This window comes from Cimex lectularius, unplaced genomic scaffold (genome assembly GCF_000648675.2).
Source record: "Cimex lectularius strain Harlan isolate CLEC.00 unplaced genomic scaffold, Clec_2.1 scaffold74, whole genome shotgun sequence".
In the NCBI taxonomy this organism is placed as follows: Eukaryota; Metazoa; Arthropoda; class Insecta; order Hemiptera; family Cimicidae; genus Cimex; species Cimex lectularius.
In genome coordinates this window covers 202463-226597 of record NW_019392795.1, presented here as the reverse complement: position 1 = coordinate 226597, position 24135 = coordinate 202463, and the positions used below count along the sequence as shown (strand labels likewise).

General features: G+C 32.0%; 4 protein-coding genes across 15 annotated transcripts; 2 read left to right on the top strand and 2 right to left on the bottom strand.

Annotated features, from left to right (window-relative positions):
• The first annotated feature begins 49 nt into the window (after window positions 1-49).
• Window positions 50-4575, top strand: LOC106667507 (coiled-coil domain-containing protein 149). Of its 2 annotated transcripts, none has more exons than XM_014395474.2 (9): window positions 50-192; window positions 2786-2923; window positions 2984-3360; window positions 3417-3489; window positions 3555-3642; window positions 3745-3892; window positions 3993-4132; window positions 4218-4259; window positions 4329-4575. In XM_014395474.2, exons 1-9 carry the CDS (start codon window positions 166-168, stop codon window positions 4439-4441), a joined length of 1146 nt encoding a protein of 381 aa, XP_014250960.1. In that variant the 5' UTR covers window positions 50-165; the 3' UTR covers window positions 4442-4575. The 2 variants fall into 2 exon arrangements, with proteins under 2 accessions (XP_014250960.1, XP_014250959.1); XM_014395473.2 differs by having other exon boundaries at window positions 4326-4575.
• Window positions 4576-4581: 6 nt separating this feature from the next.
• Window positions 4582-11118, bottom strand: LOC106667505 (leukocyte elastase inhibitor-like). The gene is made up of 8 exons (XM_014395471.2): window positions 10860-11118; window positions 8140-8261; window positions 6590-6769; window positions 6050-6527; window positions 5450-5670; window positions 5209-5394; window positions 4982-5120; window positions 4582-4904 (listed from the first exon to the last, which is right to left on the bottom strand). The coding sequence occupies exons 1-8, from the start codon at window positions 10876-10878 to the stop codon at window positions 4744-4746; spliced, it is 1506 nt and encodes a 501-aa protein (XP_014250957.1). The 5' UTR covers window positions 10879-11118; the 3' UTR covers window positions 4582-4743.
• Window positions 7955-23554, top strand: LOC106667504 (major facilitator superfamily domain-containing protein 8). 9 transcript variants are annotated; one of them, XM_014395466.2, is made up of 10 exons: window positions 7955-8057; window positions 12950-13128; window positions 18938-19085; window positions 19152-19395; window positions 19454-19768; window positions 19833-19932; window positions 22120-22254; window positions 22314-22423; window positions 22628-22812; window positions 22865-23554. In XM_014395466.2, the coding sequence occupies exons 3-10, from the start codon at window positions 19011-19013 to the stop codon at window positions 23123-23125; spliced, it is 1425 nt and encodes a 474-aa protein (XP_014250952.1). In that variant the 5' UTR covers window positions 7955-8057; window positions 12950-13128; window positions 18938-19010; the 3' UTR covers window positions 23126-23554. The 9 variants fall into 9 exon arrangements, with proteins under 9 accessions (XP_014250952.1, XP_014250953.1, XP_014250951.1 ...); XM_014395467.2 differs by having other exon boundaries at window positions 18930-19085; XM_014395465.2 differs by lacking the exon at window positions 12950-13128 and having other exon boundaries at window positions 7958-8057.
• Window positions 13288-17041, bottom strand: LOC106667506 (lanC-like protein 3). Of its 3 annotated transcripts, none has more exons than XM_024227975.1 (5): window positions 16924-17041; window positions 14773-15479; window positions 14505-14717; window positions 13751-13867; window positions 13288-13688 (listed from the first exon to the last, which is right to left on the bottom strand). In XM_024227975.1, exons 2-5 carry the CDS (start codon window positions 15449-15451, stop codon window positions 13426-13428), a joined length of 1272 nt encoding a protein of 423 aa, XP_024083743.1. In that variant the 5' UTR covers window positions 15452-15479; window positions 16924-17041; the 3' UTR covers window positions 13288-13425. The 3 variants fall into 3 exon arrangements, with proteins under 3 accessions (XP_024083743.1, XP_014250958.1, XP_024083742.1); XM_014395472.1 differs by lacking the exon at window positions 16924-17041 and adding an exon at window positions 15619-15840; XM_024227974.1 differs by lacking the exon at window positions 16924-17041 and adding an exon at window positions 15619-15826 and having other exon boundaries at window positions 14773-15476.
• Window positions 23555-24135: the final 581 nt, after the last annotated feature.

Below are 24135 nucleotides of genomic sequence, written 5' to 3'. Positions count from 1 at the left end.
AGAACGAACCCGACGATTCATAAGGCCCGTCTGTAAAAATTGATTTTCTACTTGTAACAGCTGCGTCGTAGAATGCTTGTATTTCAAATTTGACGATTTACGACATTTCCTGTTAAAGATTGACATATTTAAAGATTCGACGTGCCTTATGACATATTAGACGTTATGGATGATGAGAGCCTTGCTGCCGAAGTAAGAACAACTCCTGTCATAAGCCCTTTTGGCTTTTATCAGTTTGATTGTATAAGACACGAGCTTCCATACTTTTCTGTCATTACACGAAAACTTTGTGCAATTTTTATATCTCCTGCTTTCTATATTCACAAAAGTAATGGCATCACTCACCCTGAAAGCTTAACCAGTTAAAATATAAAAAAAAATTATGCATTGGCAATAGATTAAAAGTATAAGTAATCATAAGATCTTTTATCAGTTCTATAAGTTTCGTTTATTTGATGAAGTTACTTAAATTTCAGCTTGTAAAAAAAAAAAAATTGTATTTGCGGTAAATAAAATGAACTAAAAAGAATATAAAAATAAAAAGAAATCCATTTATGTTTAGTGTTTAATTGACCATATTAACTATTCTTTTTATGTAAGGTCTTGGTTAAGATGAAAAAGTGAGTGTCACGAACAGGATTCAAACCCACGGCCTTCAGCTCAATACACCGCTTCTCTAACAACTTGAGTTAACTTTTCATCTAAACCAAGACTTACATAAAAAGAATAATTAATTGAAATAATTAATATTGTTAATTAGACCACTGAACATAAATGGATTAATATAAGTAAAAGAAGTAATCACTTAACTGACAGCTTGCCATGACAATTTTCATAAGTCACTGAGAATCGAATCCTGATTACACGACATTTGAAAAATAGCAAAAAGGAGTAAAATTCTAAAGGCTGTAGGTTGAGGTGGGGAGTTGGTGTCAGAGTAGATGGAGGTCACGATAGCTCAAGCGGTTAGAGCAGCAGCGTATTGAGCTAACTTTTTCATCTCAACCAAGACCTTACATAAAAAGAATAATTAATTGAGATAAAAAGAAAGTTCAGAATTGCTTAAAAAGGTTGTTAGTCTATGTTGTTAATACGTATTCCTAAATATTTGAATCCCTGACACAATTTCAATACATTCTATGATTCAGTCTACGATTACTTTGTGCAGTTTTTATATTGCTTGCTTCCTTTATCCACAAAAGTAATGGCATCTGAAAGCTTAGATATGTAAAACCCAGATAATAGAGTTAGCTTTTTAATCAGTTTATTTTGTTTCATTTGATTTAGTAATGGCATTCCTTAAGTTTCAGCTTGTACAAAACTTAAGTTTGTGTTTGCTGAAAATTAAAGTTGAACTAAGATAAAAATAAATAATGTAATATGTTAATATCGTTCCCACTCTATGCATAAATGTTGTGCTTTTTTTTAAATTAATTAATTGCCTGTTTACTTTATCCACATAAATTATGGCATTTTTTCCTTTGCTGCTTAAACCTTTGAATAACTTTAAAAACAAAATGGTGTTTGCAATAGCTCTAAATTACACTGAAAAACGTTAAGACCAGAATGGTATGACAAAGTTTTTAATATAAAATCATTTTTAGCCTAAGTTGTTAGGAAACTTCTATCATAAACCTTTTTACAAGTTTGAATCAATAAGACGAGCTATCTGTTAATTTTCACAAGAACTATGTCCATTTTTTATTTATTGCATGCTTCTTTTATTCACAAAAGCAATGCACCATTTACTAGTCCAATACAATTTTAAGAATAAATTTTCAATGGCCGATGCATTGAGACAAAGCCAAAATAAATAAATAAAATAAAAAATAAATTTTCAAAACAACTTAAGGAACTCCGGAAATAACTGTGTAAAATTGCACTGATTAATCCTGATCATTGCTGGTTTTGTTTCTGCATTTTAGCATTCTGCTGTATTTGTGCCATCAGTGAACAATATAGACAGACCACCTATTGTACACTGACACATCTTATTCATAAACAAATGATAAAAGAACTTAAATACCAACCAATGAAGGTGAAGTCGTGAATAAAAATCAGGATTGCTCAAACTACAAGATTTTTTAAGACTTTTAAATATAAATCTATGGAAAAGAAGATCATCTAAAAGTAAAATTTTATTAATATTAGTTTTGTTGTACCGTCAAATATTTTCCAAGGGATTAATACTAATTTGGAACTAATTGCCAGAAAATTGCAGGGCATAGTTATTCAAAATTATATAATAAGAAATGTATTAAGAACAAAACATGTGCATTTAATAAATATAGGATTACAACATATCACAAATGCAAACAACAATAAAAATTCAAAATATTTGTGCCTTTTAAATAATAAAATATTTCATATGATGATTTCAGCTTTCTTTTGCTTCCCAGTTATTTTGCTTCTGATGTGCAAAGCCACTTTTCATGTTATCTTTATATAATATTTAATGCTAATTTTAAGGATAAATGGAGATGGAAGATAAATAGTAAACTATTGAAAATGGGAGAAAAAGATAGCATGTTGCATTGCGAGTAATTATAGTGTGGTTTTGTAGATTTTTTACAATTCAAAAGCTCATTAAAGTAGTTTTATTCAACTTATTCAGTTAGTATTACGAATGTTTGTCAATATGTAATAAAAAATAGGGCAAAGTAAGAAATACGGTTTAAGACCATTGTTTTATAATAATTATTGCCTTCAGTCCTACAACATAAATATTTCCTAAGGAAGCATTGTTCTAATTTTTTTCTATTTGACTATTCAATTAATTTTTTAGAATGCTGCTCTTAAACGAAAACTACAAAGCAAAGCTGAAGCTCTTCTTATATTGAGCCGTGAACTTGCTAATTGTAAAAGGGAAAGAGACTATTTCAAGGAATATATTGACAAAAAGCAAATAACAAAAGAGCCAAAGGTGTAATTATTGTATTAATACAAATATTTATTTAATTAGTAAGTATTTTGCCATCTACAGGAATTTATTGATTTTGAAGTGATAGATGTCTTGCCTCACAAGAATGAGAGACGTTTTGTCATTTCGCCTGAAGTTGAAGAACTTAAAAAAAAATTAAAAGCAGCCCACGCCGAATTGAAAGAACTTAGGAAAGAGCGAGAATGTCATAGCGGCGTAGCATGGCACCAGCGGGAAGAACTCATCCAAGAACTGGAAGAGTCAAAGCTGAGGACAAGAGAACTAGCGTCGGATCTCCAGGCTTTAATCGATGAGAAGGAAGAACTTGTAACAGAACGAGATGCCTACCGATGTAAAGTCCATAGGCTCAACCATGAAATCTCCATCCTGTTAAAATCAAAAATACCCATGGATATTGATGCCTTAATCGTTGAAAACAAGTACTGCATTCAAGTTTATGTTTTATAAACTTCATATAATTAATATTTGATTTTAGGTACTTAAAGGAGAGGTTTGATCAATCTTTAGCCGAAAAAGAAATGACTCAGCAAATGCTTAGTAAATATAAAGTAAATATGTGCTTATTGAAACTACTTTTTAAACGTTAAAATTATTATTATTATTATTGTATTAGGCAATGCTTGATAAGAAAAAAATGAAAGGTACTGTGAAACTGGGTGCGAACAATACTTGTGGTGGGCTTGTTGTCACTCATAAGCAAGGTAACTATTTTTTGCTTTTTTGTTTTTTAATTAGAATATCTTCAGCAGTTTGCTTGCTGACAAATAAGTTTGCTTTTGTTTAATCTATGCCTTGTATGCCAGTGCAGCAGCTCCTTGAAAAGGACTTTTCGTTTTGGAAGACGCAGAATTTAGAACTGGCTATGGGTGATCTACGGAGTCTCTCTCTCGCCCTTCTTGAGTCACTACAGGATAAAACATTAGCTCTTTTGCACCTTAGAAAAACCAACAAGTAAGAGGAAAAATTAATTAAATTAATGTTTTACATAATAAACTAATATCAAATTAATCTTTTAAAATTGTTTTCACTTTGTACTAATGTTATTTGATAGAATACTTGCTGATAGAGTCAACGCTCTTGAGACAGAATTGTCTAAACGATCATCAGTTTTCCCATCTCAAATACTCCTCGAAGGGCATTCCAATTCGCAAATGGACAAAAATCTTAACAACATTGTAAAAGAATACAAAGGTATATATAATTTAAATTTTTTATTTATATTAATCATCACATAAATAATCATGTTAAAACTATAAATGAGTATTTTTTTCCAAAGAAAATATGCAGGCTACAAATAAACCGGAAGAAGAATACACAGGTGGGATAATATTTTTGGTTGTTATAATTTCATGTTTATGTTTTTAATCTCATTAAATTAATTTAGAAGAAGGAGGAATTGTTCAAGTTCCAGATAATGATGAAGCGCTTCCCCCCTACCTACAAGAACTTGTGAGAAAAGCAATGGAAGAGATCACATTGAATTCTGGTGCCTGTGATTGATTGAAGATTTTTGTAAAATAAAATTTGAACTGTGATTTATTATTATTATTAATATTATCATTATTTAATTTCAATTACATTTTTGAGTCTGTATATCAATTGCAAAAATACAATCTATATATGTTTTATTGAAATATTTTGATCCTCAGGTTTTTTCATTATAAGGTATGCATTACAATAAATATTTGTTGAATTAAATAAATAATATCTGATTTGTAGCCTAATAAAAGAAAAAAAAAACATGAAGATCGACATCGACTAGTCAGATAAAGTGAGATAAAGCAACTTTTTGTCTAAGTTTTTCATGCTTCTTCATCAGGGGCAACAGGATCATGCACTTTGCCTGCAACGACGACCAAATTATCGACTCTGTCTCTGAGGAAAAACAAGAACGGACGATCGGCTGAAAACTTTTCAACAGATGATCTTGTTTCGATTTGACGAAGTTCTTCTGCACTGCTGCCTAAATGTTTACAAATAGGTAAATTAGTAATAAATAATTAGATAAATTTGTGTGTAAGATTACAAAAAAAAACTTACTGGTCAGGAAATTATAGTTTCCAGAACTTTCACTAACTTCTAATGTTACCAGTTGTACTAGATCATCCAGATAAAGACCTTTGGTTCCTGAGATGCCTGAAAGATCTGCTGCTTCACTGAATATATCCTTGATTCCACACTAAAATAAATGTGTGGTGTTTAGTGACCAGTTGTTAATGATTTTTTTTAAAACTATTTAATGAGATTTTAAAGAAAAACCAACTTACTTTCATGAGGGCTGCTTTAGGTCTTGTGATTGAATAAAATTTGAATGAAGGGATACAGACATTCACCGATTTCTTAGTAAGATGTTTTCCAATGTCCGCTAACGAGTACCCTGATAGATTTGATACGAGTTTTGAAAGTCCATTTCGGGAATTAGGAGTCACAAGGAGAAGAGAATACTTGCCACCCTACCAAAAAAGAACTTATTATCGTGCACAATTGATCAAATTGCATTAAATTTACCTGATATGGTAGTTCTACAGCACATGCATCTAAATCGGGCACTTGACCGTATTCAAATTGTTCTTCTGAACAGATAAATTTTGTCTGCTTCTTCTCTGTTTCTGATTTATAAAAAGTAGACAGCTTTTCATTTTCTGCCTTAAACGGAACCGACCAGTTACCTCTGAAGTAAAGGGCGTTGAAAATGATCATGCGTGATGTTGATTTTTCTTCACCAGTTTCTGATCAAAAAGCAAAAAATTAAATAATAAGTACCAGCTAATACATCAATGTTCATGAAACAATTGATTGACAAGACAATTATTAAATTACGTTTTCTATGGCATAAACAAATGTGCGATACCATTTTATGTTTCAATAATTATTTAAAATACATTGACAAGTATTTTCCTTACGCTTAAAGACAGATTCAGTAAATCAAGAATCTGAGTTGGAGTTGAGCGATTGACCCTCATAATGTCAAAAATGATTCGCTGTGAATTGTTAGGATTTCTTTCTTATTTGTAATACATAACTTAAATTTTGATATATCCAGATAAAAATTGAAATTATTTAACTGCCAATAAATTATGCATGATGATAAATATTCAATGTACCAACCTGTTTCTTGAACAGTCGAAAGTCGATTAGCAGAAAGTGCAGTTAGCATTTCTTTTTCAACCTGCATTTCACTTTTGATCGCCCTGGCAATGATATCTTCCATGACAGCTTCATTTCCTTTGACTTCTTTAGTTTTTGTGTGGTTTGCATTATTATTTTCAGAATTTGAAGTTTTCTCGCCTTCCAAACCCAAAGGTTTCTCAGATTCTCTTACAGCCTCAGTTGTTGTTTGTCCTTCGGTATTTTCTTTATCTGTTTTCAAAGGTTTATCCACTCCTCCCTTTTCAGAAACTAGCTCGGATGATTCTTCAGGTTTGCTCTGATTTTCTTCTGCACTATAATTAAAGTCAGTCGCAATTTGCTTCACTTGAGTGAAATAGTTTTCATCCAGAATGCTTTTGTAAGCTTGCAACACCGAGTAATTTTGGTAAACGTAGAACCAATTTTTAAATTCTGGCTTGTTGAGTACTCCATGGTCCTGGAAATCATCTTAATTTAACAAATAGCTGATAATTTTCTAAAGAAAAACCTTTGCACTACCTGCATGTTGGAAAGAACGGTCTTATATGTATTTCTGACTGCAAAAGTGTCTTCAGGAAGCTTAAGTGCAGTCACAAGTTCATTTCGTGTATTACTCCTTGCACCTTCTGCCAATACAGCAAGTATTGCTGAATATCCAAATGGTGAAAATACTAAATTTGTATTATTCTCTGCCTCACTCTGAAATGAGATCTTCAGATAAAGAATAATAATGTTCTAAAATATAACCCACCATTGACTTTACTTAAAATTTAAATCCCTTTCCTTATATACATACAATTCCCCACAAGCTTTACGAAAAGAATAGAAAATAGTTTTCTGACCCTAGAGAAATTTATATTAAAAATAGTAACTGCTTACGATCATTCAAAAATTGAATGGTGCCACTCCTTGGCTCCATATAGATGTGTAGGAATGCGATTCAATATGGGAATTGTGTCCCCTGTTCTGATTTTTACAGTAATCAGGACTATTTATTGAATATATTACTTTACTGATATCTCATCTTGTGTTTCTTTGTGTATATTAAGGTGAATGTATTTGTTAGCGTGAATGAGGACCCCTCAATTAGAATAGTTACGTATGTGTAGAAGGTGATGGATGAATATTAAGTACTCCGCCACCCTGAGTGAATGATGTAAATAGGAAAGAATTTAAGAGTGTGTGAGGGTGTGAATAGGATTTGGATTCAGGAACTGATTGGGTTGGGGGATGAAATTGCCTAAATCACAAACGAGTAGTTGCTACATAAGAACAACTATAAACTAAGGAAATAATAAGACAAAAACATATTTTAAGTGTTTAAAACGAATGTAATTCAATTTACATGGAAAAAAGAAACCAACTGATAAGAGGACTTATATTTTCAAAAATAAAGTAAAATGAAGAAAACAGTTGGAACTAATGACTTAAGTTTTACTGATTCTACCTTTATAGAGTTCCAATACAAAATTAGACCAACTCTAGAGAAAATAGTTATTATAAAAACTATTAAAATGTTGGAAAAAATCAATTAAGTTTTTTATTAAATATTGTAATAAGATAACACAATGATTGTCTATTTTATTTTTATTTTAAACAAGAAAATTATTTCAAACTGTCTTGCAAAATGAAATAATTATAAAATTGCTGGTAAAACGTGTTCCTTTAATTGCACCTTGTTATAAGATGTTTCTCAAGTCGCGTTCCATAATTAAAATAACGTTTCCAAAATTATACTTCGTTTATAACTGTTTTTAAATATCCGTTGTTTTTTTTAGACTTTATAACGAAATTTTAGCGTTGAAAAAAAAAATAGTTGGACAAACAGCAAAATTGATTTCTATTAGGTAAAAACATACACAATTTGTGGTCTAATCCATTGATTTTAATCTTTGGACACAAATCGTACCAAACGGCAAGTTTCATCACAACTCATCCCTGTGGTGTAGTGTACCAAGGAATTTAACACGTGCGGACGAAAAGAGATGTAAGTAAATCCCGTATTTTGCTTAAGTAGCCTTTTTTATTTTGCAATTACAGTCTAATAAATAAATATATAAATAAAGGACCTGCAATATAGACGTTGAAAGATCGTTTGTCCCTTCGCCGACGAAACTCAAACCGGGTTCTTTCTTTCGCCATGACCGTCCTCTCGTTAGTCCCAAACTGCATAAAATAAAAATGACCACTCCTGGGGGAAAAAAAAATCAGGAGAAAAATATTAATTAAGAAACAATATGTACAATTTTATAAACGGTTAATCTAAATTACAAATTTTATTGAAGTTTGTGATATTTGCTCAAGGACCTTTTTTTAAATTATTTAAAATAGGAACTAAGATTATCCCACAAGGTGGGTGGTTCGATTCCTATTCGTGTGACAAAGTTCGTCAGGTGCTTCTCAAAAGCAACAACAAAGTTTATACGAACCATGGTGCGATTCTCAATCCTTTCGCGGAAATTAAAAAAATTCAACTATGTACGATTTTCATCATAATCTACTCGTAACTGTTGAACTATTAATTTTTGGGAAAATAAAAAAAAGCATTGAAAAGAGCGTTTAAGAAAGCACCCTCGTAGAACTTTCAATTTAATTTTGGGCAAAAAAACATTTGCAATCTCATTGGAAAAATCACGGTAGAGTTTGGCAAATTACATAGCAAGAAATTTTCAAACTATAAAGAATTTAAAAAACGATATAATCTTAAAACGTTCCACAAAAAATAAAACTTCAGGTCAAAACAGGAAATCGCATTTCCAAACTCAATAAAATATTCCTGTTATTACAAGCTCTGACCTAGTTGAATAAAAATCAGCCCAACAGGAAATCTAGGTGAAACAAGTTTTTTTAATACTCAAAAATGTATTTAAACGATTTTAAACCGTTTTTATCATACGAATAATAACCCCGTGGGAGAATGTAATTCGTACAGGTAAAAATAATGTGAATTTCCTCTTTTGATCTACAAGGTGAGGACGACCTTATAAAAGAGGCGACAGAAATCGCACAAACCTACTGAAGATGGCGAAATGCCGAGCGTAGGCAGACCATAATGAAAGAAGAACTTTCTTTTAAACATATTTGATTTTTGTAATTGAAACCCACAAAGTGATATTTTGTGAACTTAGTTCCTTCTCGGCCTAAAAACTTTACTCACGCGATATAAATTAAAACTTATATTAAAACCAACACTAAAATTATTTTCCTGGCATCCTCAATACAAAAGAATTAAGTGTATAATAAGCCGATAAAAATTACTACGTACACAGCAAGACTGGATGTAGCCATATATAATTAAAAATCCAATTTAACTCAATGTATTTATATCAATTTTATACAGATAATTTTCTAATAAGTCATACTTAAAAAAATGAAAATAAATCAGTCCCTAATTGCAAGTCCAACTTTATATTAACTACATTAAATAATCTTTACGTTGGGTCTCTGCATTATAAACACGCGAAACTAGGCGCTGCCATGGGATTAATGACCCCTGATGGCGACAATCCTGGATAAACTGTTGGTAGAATTTTGACAGATAATTTACTATTATTTAAAAAAAATCCCCGCCGATGTAAGTAAATTATTGCATTTGATTTCGAATGACAACTTTACAAAGGGAGACTAGACGCATCCATGGTTAATTATTAATGTACTGTTGACAAATATGAACTTAACATTTTTTTCAATTAGCTTTTTATCTTACAAATGTTTTACTGTCGACTACGTCCAACTTAAAGTTAACTTTATTATAAAACACCCTCATTTTTAGTTTCTTTCTACATTTGTTTCTCTCCTCCTGTGAAATAATACGAATACTTAGCGAGATCAGGCGAAACTAGGGGTCAACAAATCCTTAAAAACCAATTGTATATTTGGTTTTGACTTGTCTTTCACTTAAAATACAACGAAACATACGGCAAGATTTGACACATCCGCGGAATCATACAAATCAGCCAAATTCACAATAAAATATATAGTTGTACCTATAAAATAAACTTAAATGGAAATAATTCAATGAAACTATTAACCATCCACATTAGCGAGAGAGATAATGAAGTTTTGATTCTCTCTTATCCGACTATTTAAGCTTTATATTTTATTCGTATTTTCAATAGATAATTACCTATTATTAATTAATAAAAAAAAGCTCCATTCAACGACAGAACCATATACAAGTAATACAATCAGTAAAGCGATAAAGTTGAAATTAGTCTTATTGTACTTTCATTTTAACGACCCCATGCAAATAATTAGCGAGACTAGACGCAGCCATGGGATAATCAAGAGTAGCCTATTTATTACACAAATTAGCTATATTCTACAAATTATCTTCGCACTGTGAACTTTTAATTTCCTATTATTGTAATAATACTTCATCAGGTGAAAAATGATCCAACAGACTCAGACAAAAACACAACGAGACGAGACGCAGCCGATTTTAATTACCTACAGGTCACAAGATTTAGCTAAACAACACATATTTTATGTGCATTTTGAACAAATTTAGTTCTTATTGTCTTTAGTGCGAAAAAAATCGTAATTTCTTCCAAATGTTGACAATTTTGTTATAAAAATTTTTAAACTGATTTTTTTAAAGCTATGGTTTACTTGAAGGTATGCTTAACTATCCTATCTTGTGACTTAAGCCCGACGAGCGTATGATTTTAAGCTAAAGCGTGGTGATTATCGCCAAATCTGAGGAATATGCCTGACATACCTTACAAAAGACAGCACAAACATTAATGCAACATAACAATTAATGTGTAAATCACTAGATGTTTTTTACCTGAACTAAAGTACCGCATGATTTGTCTTAAGGCGACTGAGTTGGGCAGGAGTCCAGCCGTTTTTATAAAGGCCGGACGAGTTGACCTCTCCCGCTATCTGTTCTAACGGTATTCAAATCCCTCGGCGTTCACGAATTGGTACGAATTTATCTTAATTGAGACGATATATAATCTGGTATGGTGAACTTTTCTCCGAGCGAAATGCTGCTTCTTTTTCCGGAGCGAGGGGGACGCGTTCCGCTTTTTTTTGCACCCCGGTCCGGCAGCTGGGCCAGATTAGTCTGCAATATTATTCTTAAATGGATATTTTTTAAAAACAACTCGCGATATTTCAATCTAATCAGCTCGTTAAGAAATAATCTTTTTGTAAAGCATCGACCTTTTGGATAAAAAATCGCGCTTTGAGTATTGCTTTAATGAAAGTTTGTATACTTCTTCTAAGTCTTAAATGCCATACATTCTCTCGCTCTCTCTCACTCATTCTCTCTCTCTCTCTCTCTCTCTCTCTCTCTCTCTCTCTCTCTCTATATATATATATATATATATATATATATTTTTTTTTTTTTTTTTTTTTTTTTTCCCACATCCCTGGTAACAACCAAGAGAACATTATCTGCATAAGTTGGGTGATAAATCTTCAAAAATGTACATTGATATATGTACAGGGTGTTTCAACTGCATTTCACCCATTTAATTTGAGAACGATTAATTTTAGCTAAAAATGGTGTTATACAAACCCCAACAACAATTTTAATGGCACATATTAACATAACAATCTCATCAATTTTGATATTTTAAATAAGAACCTCATATTTTTATTATACAATTCGATTCTAGAGCTTATTAGCTCAAAAATGAATAGGGATATTTGTAATTTATAGAAATGATAAATGATGGAGTGAGTGTGGTGTTCAATTCTTTTTTAATTTGTAATTTATGCTTATTCTATTAATTTTAATTAAATTAACCTATTTGTCTAAAACAACCTATTCTTGTTAGTTGGATAAATCAAAATAGAAAATACAAACAAATATTTAAGGTAACAGGTTAGGGTTTTTTCCGCTCGATAGAAAAAAAAGTAAATAATAAAATTTTTGTTGTATTCTAACTAGCTGGAAGTAAGTGTTGCTAGACAGAAACTCCACTTTATACATTTTATTTAATGTATATTGTATATATTTGTAAATAAAATTACATTATGTTCTGTTCAAAACTTAAGAATAGTAAACATGAAGATTACTTATTTTGTAAACAAACACCTTTTCTCCATATTAATCCAGTTGTATTCATGGAAAGTGTTTCAATTCAATTTTCTCACTCTCTTTCCAGTGAAGACCACTTGATGTTTGTTGGCCAATAATAAATAATAAACAATATATACTACATATTATAATAAAAATTTTTCTACATTATGCTCTTTTTTTTCCCTCCCTCTGATGCGGATGAAATTGTCATGTTGTTAGTTAAACCTTATGATTTTTGGATAGTTATCATTTTTATTATTATTTGGAGGCCGTGAGATGCGGTCTGGTGTGATATAGGTTTTAGAAAAACATTTTCTTTATCGTGCCAACGTTTCGATCTTTATTGAGATCATCTTCAGGGCTCAAAGTGTTTGTTTTCTGTGTAGACTTGTCATTCTTGTTGAGAGTGCCATTATCATTTTTATTTGTCAGTCAGTTATTTTTCCGATGACTATTTTAAATAAGTGTAAGAATTATCTCATGCCATACAGGAGGGCTTAATATCCAACTATCCGTTGGGTGTCATGGACAAGATGTATCAAAACACTAATTCTTTCATACTATTATCCATCAAAAAACTCTCGGCTCTGCCGGTATTCGGACCCAGGGCCGCTAACAGGAGAAATACGAGCCATTCACCCGAACCACTCAGCTATTGCGTCCCCTAAATTATCTACTGTATTTTGAACGTACATCATTTAATCCTTATTCATTCATTAAATTGTATATTATTTTGTACATTAATTTTATTGCCGATTAAATAAAATATTACGTTTAGTTATCCTTTTGGTTGCATTTTTTGATAATAATTATTATTATTTAAATTAATTATATTTTTTCTATAGTTTTGGCTGAGAAATAAAAGCTGGTGTGAAGAGTGAGAGTCGAACTTCAATATGCCGCTGCTCTAACCACTTGAGCTGTTGTGACTACGATTATGACTACTAAAACATACATGGAATACTATTACTACTACTAATAATAATAATAATAATGTAGATCAGTTTAACATTGATGACGCAGGGTGAGAAAAAATCAATTTATACTCTTTTCAAGAGTAAATAGTTCTTTTTATTTTATTTTATTACTAGTTTTAAATTATTTTGAGTAACATTTAATTCTCATTCATACATTTTAGTTATCGCTTAAAGTATTTACTTAATAATAACAAAGACATTTCTTCATTTACTGAATGCAAATTTTGACCCTTTAATTTCAAAATTTTTCACATTTTATCTTTTCCATTTTGATAGAACAAACCTCACATTGGTATTTTTGAAATATGGGCAACGATGCATAAACACAAACTAAATTTGTCTGTTTATTTCTCGACTAGAGTGGGCATAAATTCGAAGAAGGGGAAAGCCGCATCTTCTGGCTCCATGAGATCAGCGAGAAAGCAAATCGTACCAGCCAGGCCTTCATAAAGGCTGTACGGATTGTCAGGCACTCGAGCCTTTTTAAATTCCTCAGTTTTAAGGAATTTGGCAAACTGGTTGGCCCTGTGGAGATACCTGAGATCGTTGGTCGCTCTGTAGAGGGCTAAAAAGACATATCCGTTTCCAGCGACCCCATGGCAAATCCCTAAAATAAAAATATATACATGAAATTAGAAGTTTTATATTTTTTCCCCGATCTCTATTTACCCGGCCCTTTTTTGAGAAGCCCTCTCTGCCAAACGATTTCACCACATTTCATAGCAGCGGTAAGGTATTTCGGTTCATGCCATCTTATGTATGCTTTCAAGAGTAAGTAAACAACCCCTGAAATATATAATAACTTAAAACAACAAATTACAGCTAAACCAAAAAATGTTAAAATTAATTTATATAATACAGAGCGAATAACATTCTATACATAATTTTTTTTTTTAAATCATTAAACCTAGTAGGAAGAAAAAGGAAAATAATAGGTATTCATACTGGCCACTGCATATTTAATTACAAAAAAAAAAAAAAAATGAATGGATGCCCTAACCACTCAACCACTACACCCTCTTTCTATATACATGTAAATAAAAAGTATAATAAAATTAGGAAATTTTTCTACATTACGCTCTATTGAGCAATTTTGAAAATATGATCCCCCGCCTCAAGAAATATCGAGTATTCTGAGGTGAGAGTGTATTGTCTAGAGAGTGACAGTAATTTAGTAGCATAAATATCGGATTTAAACCTGTTCTGAGGAATATTCAGTAGTCTGGGAGAGTGAATGTGTTTTGGGAGGTGAAAGGATATTGGTGGATTTGGATAATCCAGTACTGTGACACCAGACATACACTTCTGGTTATCTCATTGCTAAATATGTGTTCGATACCCTAACTACTTGACCCCATTGCATATATAAATGCAATAGTCAACATAAACCAAGTCTCTAACAATCTAATAAATATTAACTGACCAGGTGCACCATGACACCAATGTATCAATTCATCGCTTCCTCTGCTTTGTCCGATTTCGTCTGTTGCAGCAGGAAAGTTTCCATTGGGTTCCTGAATTTTCAAAAAGAAATCCACCGTGTTCTTTATTTCTCTTTCCGCTTGTTTGTGCTTCTCAAGAAAAGAATCACAGCTGAGGAGCATCTGAAGAATAGAACACAGTCCGTGTGCGGCTCCTAAACAACACATTTTTTAAAAAATTCTTATTTTACTTCTCCGTGGAATATTTACCTAAATATTCAGTGTTATAATAGTGGTACATGAGGAGTGTGCGTGAATTGTGCTCTTCTGAATAACGCTTTCCTGATGCCATGATTGCTTCACAGATTGTATGGAGAACATCTTGTGATATAACAGGTCGGCCAAAGACTCGGTTGAGCCATAAAGCGCCACATAGATACCCAGCCCTACCAACAAACAGTTCATCTCCGCCAAAAGAGGCGTAACTTTCATTGGCGACTATACAACCAACATTGATATACTCTTTGATACAGTCGGCTGCAAAATCATCTTTGCCCGCTTCAAAAAACACAGCCGCACCGACAGCATAAATGCCAGCTTTGCCGAGAAGGAATGCACATTCGTCTGACGGGTCTTTTGCCTTGGACTTGGCGCATGTAGCAACACCGCATGTTATCAACTCGACTGCGGCTGAAAGGAGATCAGCCCTTTCGTGAACGAATCTTGACTTTTTGCTCAAATGGTAGAAAGTATAAGCATTGCCATATGTCCCGACATAAAGGCCGCCTTCAATACCGTGATGGACTTTCTTCTGTTCCTCAGCACAGACATAGACATTCGCCAAAATATCACTCCTTATCTGTTTGTAATCTACATTGACTGCATTGTTTTCTTGGTAGTCTAAGTACGTATTCGGGAAAAATCGGGTCCTCGAACTTTTCCTCGACATCTCTTTTATATCTTCAGAAAAATACCTTCTAAAACGAGAAAACACTTTCAAATTGTTTATTATCTGGGTAAACCTAAATACAGTTCTGTACATTGTTAGAAATATGTTTGATAAACAAAAGAAATTTAAGCTCCAGACAATATGACACAAAAATTCGACTCTATTACCTGAATGATCTATTTAAATCTTCCAATTTATCTCTTACAATCCACGAGACGGCATAAAATAACCACATCAATTATCTATTCTCGCATATTTACAATTTTACGACTCCAGCTAATGACACATTAAAAAAATCATCTTATAAAATAATTTTAAATAGACTGATTTTTACGAGTAACGAACAGTGGAGGGATATAAAATGGAAAAGGTTACAAACAATCTGCGTTCCTGTCATTGCTGTCATATTTGACGGGATTGTCATAATGATCAAAGAATATCTTTATTAACACAAGTAGACGAATTCGTTTTATTTTGCAACGTCTTGTTTTCCCCTTTAAATTTATCCACTATCCGTTATATTCTTAGGATTATAAAAGTGGCAATGGTACCCACAAATTAATCGCCAACTGTCAAAATCAGCTGTAAAGTCAGACCTCTGAGGGGTCCGAGTGTCAAATGACGCTTTCGAATCCCACAGTTAGTTGCAGATTTTCGATGGTCCTGGACGGAACATAACGCCCAACAATCATGGATTTATGCCATGTCATGTTTCCAAATTTAGTTCAACCCTTCCTTTTTTTACATAAATAATTATGTTGCTCAAGTGATATCGTTACGGGCTTAAAATATTTTACTGTATGATTGATAGAATAGTTTATTACGAACACATTTGACCATTATGTTAGACAGAAGTAGCTACGAAAAAGCTTGCAATGATGAGGATACCAAGTACGTATTGTTTTGTCTATTTATCAATTATTATTATAGTAGTGTTTGACGACCTTTTTTAAAAAAATACATGTATAATATGGTTTCTCTTTTTCTCTCAAGAACTTGAGTATAGTAGAAAGTTGGTATTTTCTTCAATCTAGCACTTAAAACCTAAGGCTATATAACGATGGATTTTTTAGCCTTAGGAACAAAATTAATTTTTAATGCAAAACCCTAAAAAAACCATAAAAACCCCTGTAAGTTTGTGATATATATATACATCTGTCTGTGTGTGTGTGTGTGTGTGCGCGCGTGTGTGTTGCATAATTTTTTTGCTTGTTAAAAGTTCAAGTACTTATTAACAAAATCCAGTAGATAATAATCGATTGCCTTAAAACCTTGAAAAGATTACAAAAAATCTTTTAATCCAATAGAATGGTTTTATTGCTTATCTGAACACTAGAAGTATTAGTTTTTAAGTTCTTAGCGATGTGTTGCATAATTTATTTGACTCTTTGTAAAATGTACATAAACATCATGTAAATTGGAAAGAACGCACAATGAGAAAGAGAGAAAGGTTTTCAATTTGAATTTCTTACTTAGATTGGAACAATTATGTTTTCCCAATGTTATAAATGGCCTGCACAAAATTATGAATAAAATCTAGCCATGACATGTATTGCGAGGGTGCGTCCAATTCATGGTCACTCCTATTGCACTGTAGTGTTTACACAGTAGATATGCAATTTGGCATGTGCTCAAAGTGATTCGAGATTATGGGTGGCTTTGCTTATCTCAGTGCAGTTGTTGCTGGCCAAAGGTCAGCCCTCTCATTATGCTCTTGTCAAAAAGATAGCATGAACTGGCGCGTCTCAGCAAAACCATCATGAACCAGTTCTCTGACACTAAAAATGCAATAAAAAACGTGATTAAAAGAAGTAAGCAGCGTTGGTGGGCTAGGTCAGCAGAGAAACCCAGATGGATCAGAGCACTATGGATAGATGTGCTTTAGAGCACCGGATTTGTAGAAGACAGGTCATCCTCACCCGATTAAGGATAGACCATACTAGGTTGACACATGGACGCTTACTTAAACCAAAACCTGCATACGTATCTGGTATGTAGATAAAGAATAGGGTTGTGCGTGCGTGCGTGTATGTGGGTGTGGGTGTGTTGAGAGTGAATGTATTTATTGGCATGAATATGTAGAATGAAATCACCCCATTGATCCTCAGTTAAGTTCTTTTCATAATAGGTGTAAAGGGTAGAGGAGGAATATCACTAGAACCACACTGAGTGAATGATACGTGCATAAAAACAGAATGTATTTAAAAATGAATGAAAGTGTGAATGAGTTTGTATCTAGGCACTTCGTGCGTTAGGTGTTGGGTTGACCTAGTTGTTGACAGCAGCTGGACCCCAACCTCGGTGGCTGGATGGATAAGACCAAATTTTGACCACGGACTGCCAATACCCAGGGTGGATGATCGAGGCCTGCTAGTAATTTATTGTAAATTACACAAAAGTTGGAATGCCAAAGTGTGTGTGTGCGCATTTGCAGATATCAGTAAATATAATATATAAATATTATAATCAGTAAATACACAAATGAGAGAAAGAGCGAGGGAGTGAGTGAGAGACTTATTTTTATGCTTAAAATAAAAACCATTTTTCAAAAACAAAAATTCACTTGTTCTCTGATCTGCAGGGCACACCTGTAATTCGATCATCATGATACAGTCTGAAACAGTGAAGATAGGCTAATATTTGGCTGGTTTATTCGTAGTTCAAATCTTGTTCAATACAAACTATCAGGGGAAAATAACTAACAAAAATGAAAATAATTAGTAAAGTTTTATAAAAGTGCAACATATTTTTCTAAATGACATTCAAATGAAACAATATCACTTTTCTTTAGAAACTTGAAGACATTAATGGTCGATTTAAAAATAAAAAAGTTAAGCGAATGCCTGAGTTATTTTTGATCTAGTATACACAAGTTAGGTACAAAAATCAAAAATTATTTTTCTTTTTATACATTTTTCACTAAAATTGATAAAATCAAAAACAGGACTATTGATAATGTTATTTATATACCCTTAATATAATTTTAATTGATAGGATAATATCGTTTGAATGATAATTCAAATAAAACCACATTCTAATGGCTTTAAATATTTTTTCTTAAATAATATAATTTATTTTGATCTATATATCGAGCCATTGTTTGAATAGTGATTGTGATCAAATTTATCATTTTATATTAATTAAAAAAAAAAATCTCGGTGTCTGTGCTCCATATTTTATCTTGCTTCTTCATCAACTTTTTAAAATCTATTTGTGCCTTTTAAGATAAGATACGGTTAATGTCCAATAATTTTAATCTGTTGGGTAACACATAGAAAAGTATGTTTATTTCAAATGTTATTACACATTATTTGTTTAGTATTTAAATTGTACAAATTCTCTAATTTAACATTGGTCCTATCTATATCAAAGCTCTTCAATAAAACCAGTATTTTAAATCAATATAAAACTGTAGGTTTGTTTGTTGGACAAATTTAAGAATATTGCATAATAAAACTTTGATTATAATTGTTGACAGTTTTTCAGGGAGAAGAATAATACTTTACCACTGTTGGAAACGACATCTGAGTATCGTGAAAGATGGATTTCACTTAAAATAATGTTTTTTACTACATTTCTGATGTCTTTGGGCTTTAGCATTGTCATAACGGGTATATGGCCTTACTTGAGACAAGTAATAATAATATATACCTAGTTTATATAGTTTATGCTGAAAGTACATTATTTATTGTTTATTCAGTTAGATCCACTTGCAACAAAGGAATTCATGGGATACATCGTTGCAGCGCATCCATTCGCTCAGATGATCTTTTCACCGCTTATTGGCTGGTGGGGCAATTGGCTGAAAAGTAGCCAGATCCCTTTTATGTTCACAATGGTCCTATTTGTTCTCTCCAGTGGACTCTATTCGTCAGTTGAACTATTCTCTGTTAACAGGGAATATTGGATGTTGTCAGCACGATTTCTAATTGGAGCGTGTTCTGGTAAACGTCTATTATCGCTTACCTAGAAACAACATTCTCACATCGTTTCATGTTGTAGCAAACATAGCTCTATGTCGTTCTTATATTTCATCTGCAACCAAGCTTGAGGAGCGAACAAGGGCGGTTTCTATGATATCACTTGCACAGGTTTTAGGCTTCATCGTAGGACCTGGATTACAGGCTGCAGTAACCCCATTGGGTCACAACGGTTTTCACATCTGGCCTGGAAAATTGACAGTTAACATGTACACTGCAGCTGGATGGGTCAATGTGGTTCTTGGCCTTATAAACCTTATCCTCGTCACTCCACTTTTTTTCAAAGAGAAATCCATCGCAGCCAAAGAAGCTATGTTTTTAAGTTCCTCTCCATCAGGTAAATATGTCTGATATCTACAAAAATAAATTATTTTACTATTCTTTAATTCTTTTTTAACTAGAAAAAGCTGCATGGAAACAAATTAAACCTGACTATCTAATCGCTTGGACCATGATTATTGCATTCTTTGCCATCACATTAATTTTTGTGCTCCTTGAAAGGTATTTTTCGTGCAATACTTTCAACAAGAAGTATACAGTTCAAATGCTAATAAAACAATTTTTTAGATTCCAATTAAAAATAGCTTTTCCCATCGTTAGTGAAGAGTATTAAAATGTGTGGTAAGCTGTTAACATACAACTGTAGAGTGGGAACTTTTATTAATTACAATATATTGCACATATTTACTTTTTGTTTTATCATAATGATATTATATGTTTGAAATTAGCCAATTTTATTTTATTCTTACAAATTCAGCTTATATACATTGTGAAAACTGCTTATTCAATTATTTCTATTCATGGAGATATACTGTTTATAATTAACTGCACTCATTTTTTATTATTTTTTAAATTTTGTATTCTAGTATACAGTGCTCTATCCCAATCTGAACTTTGGTATCCAAACATACAGTACGCTGATGCGTAAAAAAATTAAGAAGTCAGAATTTAAAAGAAAGAAAGAGAGAGAGAGTGAGAGGAGAGTGAGAGAGAGAGAGAGAGAGAGAGAGAGAGAGAGAGAGAGTGAGGGAGAGGGAGAGAGAGAGCGACTAAGAGGAACAGTTATACGAAATACCAAGTCCAGCATATACTAGACTCCCTCGTCTCCCTTCTCTATTAAAATTAAATGTTAGATCAGTCTACATTTTTCTTGCATTAAGTATAACATAACCTTATTGCTTAAAAAAGAGTGAAAAAGAGGAAGAAGCATGGAAGAAAATGTTAAATTTTTTTTTTAACTGATTTTTTAAAGAAAAATTGACATTTCACATATACAGGATGTTGGGCTACTCGGGTGACAAACTTTGCCAATAGATTTGACGTTCAAAGTGGAACAAAAAGTCCTAATTAACTATGGTCCGAATCTCAGCACTTTGGAGTTATTCCTCTTTTTCTGATTTTTTCAGATTTCACGACCTTGCTTCAAATAAACAATGGTAACTCCAAAACTACAAAGTTTTGGACAAATCTGATGATACCATTGGAAACTACGTTAAATTTCCAATAAGATGTGATCTATACTAAACTTGTAAGCGTTTTAGTAGCCAGAACTTCATTTTTTTTTTTTTTCAAAGTTGGAAAAAAGTACTATGATAATTTTAATCTACTATTTCCAAACGTAGAAACCAGCAAATGTCAGGAAATGTACACCATTTAATATCTTTTTTAGTGTTGCAATTGCTTTTTTAATTACTTATTTCAAAGATGAAGAAATTGATGAAGGAAAGGAAAAAACCGTGGTTGAAGGATTGGTAAGGTGGAATGATTAATAATAATAAAAAATAAAACACTTAAGGAAATTTTGAATGAATTTATTAAACATTTTTTAATTTTGATTCAAAATGCTCTCCATCCTCTGCAATGAATTTTTGATGCGCTGCCTTCCCATTACTACAAAACCCATACATAATATGTATACCAGCGAGGATGTTTTCTGAAATTTACTGGTCTCTAGGTGGAAATAGCAGTTTAGAATCACCATGGCAAGTTTTTCAACTTTAAAAAAAAAATTTTAAAACCACTTGAAAAATAAATAAATAAATATTTTTCAAAGTTCTTGCAACCAAAACGCTTATTTCATGAAGGTTTACAGGTTTAATATTGATCACATCTTATTGGAAATTTAACATAGTTTTCAATGGTATCAATAATTTTGTCTAAAATCCTTTAGTTTTGGAGTTGTCATTGTTTATTTGAAGTAAGGTCATGAAATCTTAAAAAATCACAAAAAGTGGAATAACCATGAAACTGCTGAGATTCGGACCATAGTTAATTAGGACTTTTTGGTTCCATTTTAAACGTAGAATCAACTGGCAAAGTTTGTAACACTGGTAGCCAAACACCCTGTATTTATTTAATAGGCTTAACATTTTGTTTATACAATAATAATAATAAAGCATATGTATGTATTTTTTAACACCCTCTTTCTATAATCCCAATAACCCTCCTGCAACGATTAGTTCGGATTATTGAGAGAGAAAGAGAGGGTGGGAGGGAGGGAGAGAGAGAGAGAGAGAGAGAGAGAGAGAGAGAGAGAGAGAGAGAGAGAGAGAGAGAGAGAGTGAGTGAGTGAGAGAGAGAGAGAGAGAGAGAGAGAACTGTATATATTTACTTAGTTTGAACCCTTGCAATTTTATTATTTGTTAAATTAAAATTAAATTTAGTTATATAAACACTTTGCCATTTTAGCATTGGGACAACCCTTGCAATAGAACAGTTTGCATGGACGGATAAAGAAGCGCTGTCGTACATCGGGATATTGCTGTCGTGTGGAAGCATTGCAGCTTGTTTCATAGCTATGTCTATTGACAAATTAAGTAAACTGTAAGTTTTGATGTCATTAGTTTTTCTTATTACAATTTAATTGAATGTAATTGTCTTAGTGTTGGAGAAGTACAATTGCTCATATGGGGAAGTTTCTTTTTAGTTGTTATTGGTTCTTCTATCTACATACCAATCGGAGGCGAACTTCCTCTGATCGCATACAAAAATGGTTGGTAACAATTTATTAACATATTTTCATCAGAGAGTCCTGAAATTTTTTAATATATAAAAAAATGATTAACAATTCTGTTATGTTGACTAACTAACTTCAAGACAATTCAATGATCAAATTGCTATAGACAATTAAACTTGCAGACCATCTAGTGATATTTTTAAAGATTTTTGAAAAATAATATAATTACATTGATTTTAGCTTCAGTTGATGATGAAACAAACAGAGTATTGGGCTGCCCTGAAGAGCAAGAATGGTGTCTATACACACCAGCAATAGGGAAATACCAATATGTCATCGGATTCGTTCTCATATCAATAGGTTACCCGATAGGCATCACACTGATACAGACAATATTTTCCAAAATACTTGGCCCACGTCCTCAAGTAAGTCCATGATAATAATAATAAGAATATTTGAAACACAAGTTTATTTTAGGGTGTTTGGATGGGCTTGATCACTGGTTTCGGCTGCCTTTCTCGTGTTGTCGGCCCAGTCTTTGTTGTCTATATTTATACAAACCTTGGTACGGTATGGACATTTGGCCTGATCTCAGCCTTGATGGTTTTCTCCCTGTTTTGGCTCTTGATTTTCAAAGATCGTATAACAAACGCTTGTCTCCTTGCTCTCAAGTTGCAAAACAACGACAATGAAGCCAAGCCTGAAATTGAACTGGGAGACCTGGAAGAAGCCGATTAAAAGCACACAAGTGTGATAAATATTTTCTATTTTATTTATACTATATTTAAAATATAATATTCTTTTCTTAAATTTATTATATCCTATATTTTTAAAATACATCATTTTATTCATGTTAAATATCTATCTGTGATTTAATAATATTTCATTGCTAAGAGTAATTTTACTTTAAATCATTCACTAAAATGTCAGCTATTAATTATGTGTTACAAAATATTTAAAATTATTATAAAATTAAAACACAGATAGAAAACGTTTATTTCTAATGTATTCTTTGGTTTTATTAATTTGAATTGTTCATTTGGCAATTTTATTTGACAATTAATGTATGCACACGGAGATAAGATTTGTATTTTATAAAGTATAAAGTTGCCAAAAAAATTTCAGTGGTGTTCAGTTATTGTACTAAATAGATTTGATGCAAATTTATTCTTAATTTTAGTGAATCTAGTCCGCTTTTTCTCTCTCCAAAGCTCAAATTCATAAATTGGAATCTCAGAATGTATTTTCATTAACGCATTAACCGTATTATGAATTATTACAGTTTTACAAAGTTTTTCTTGATGAAAATTAAAATAACATACATTATAGTAATCTTAACTTTCTAAACTTTATTTATGAAAGTTGTAAATCTGCGACGATCAAGATCATCTTTTGAAATTCAATTTATAAAAATATCTGAGAAAATGTGGCTATTAAAAAAAAAAAAAAAGAAGTGTATTCATTGTGTGTTTAAAAAAATATATATTTATCAAGTTTTTACAACAATTTATTATGTATTTGGATTGGGTGTTTTTAATTTATTTTATTGAATAAAAATCAATAAATTAAGATTTTTTTGTCTTTCTTACGGTGTACAAACTCATAAATATATTGTTTCTTATTTACATACCATTCACCCAATTATGGTGGTGAAGTACTTGATATTTCTCCATATCACTGTACACATTATATATTTAATCTAATTGAGAATTGATTGGTACTCCACCATGTTCCACCATTGGCCATCT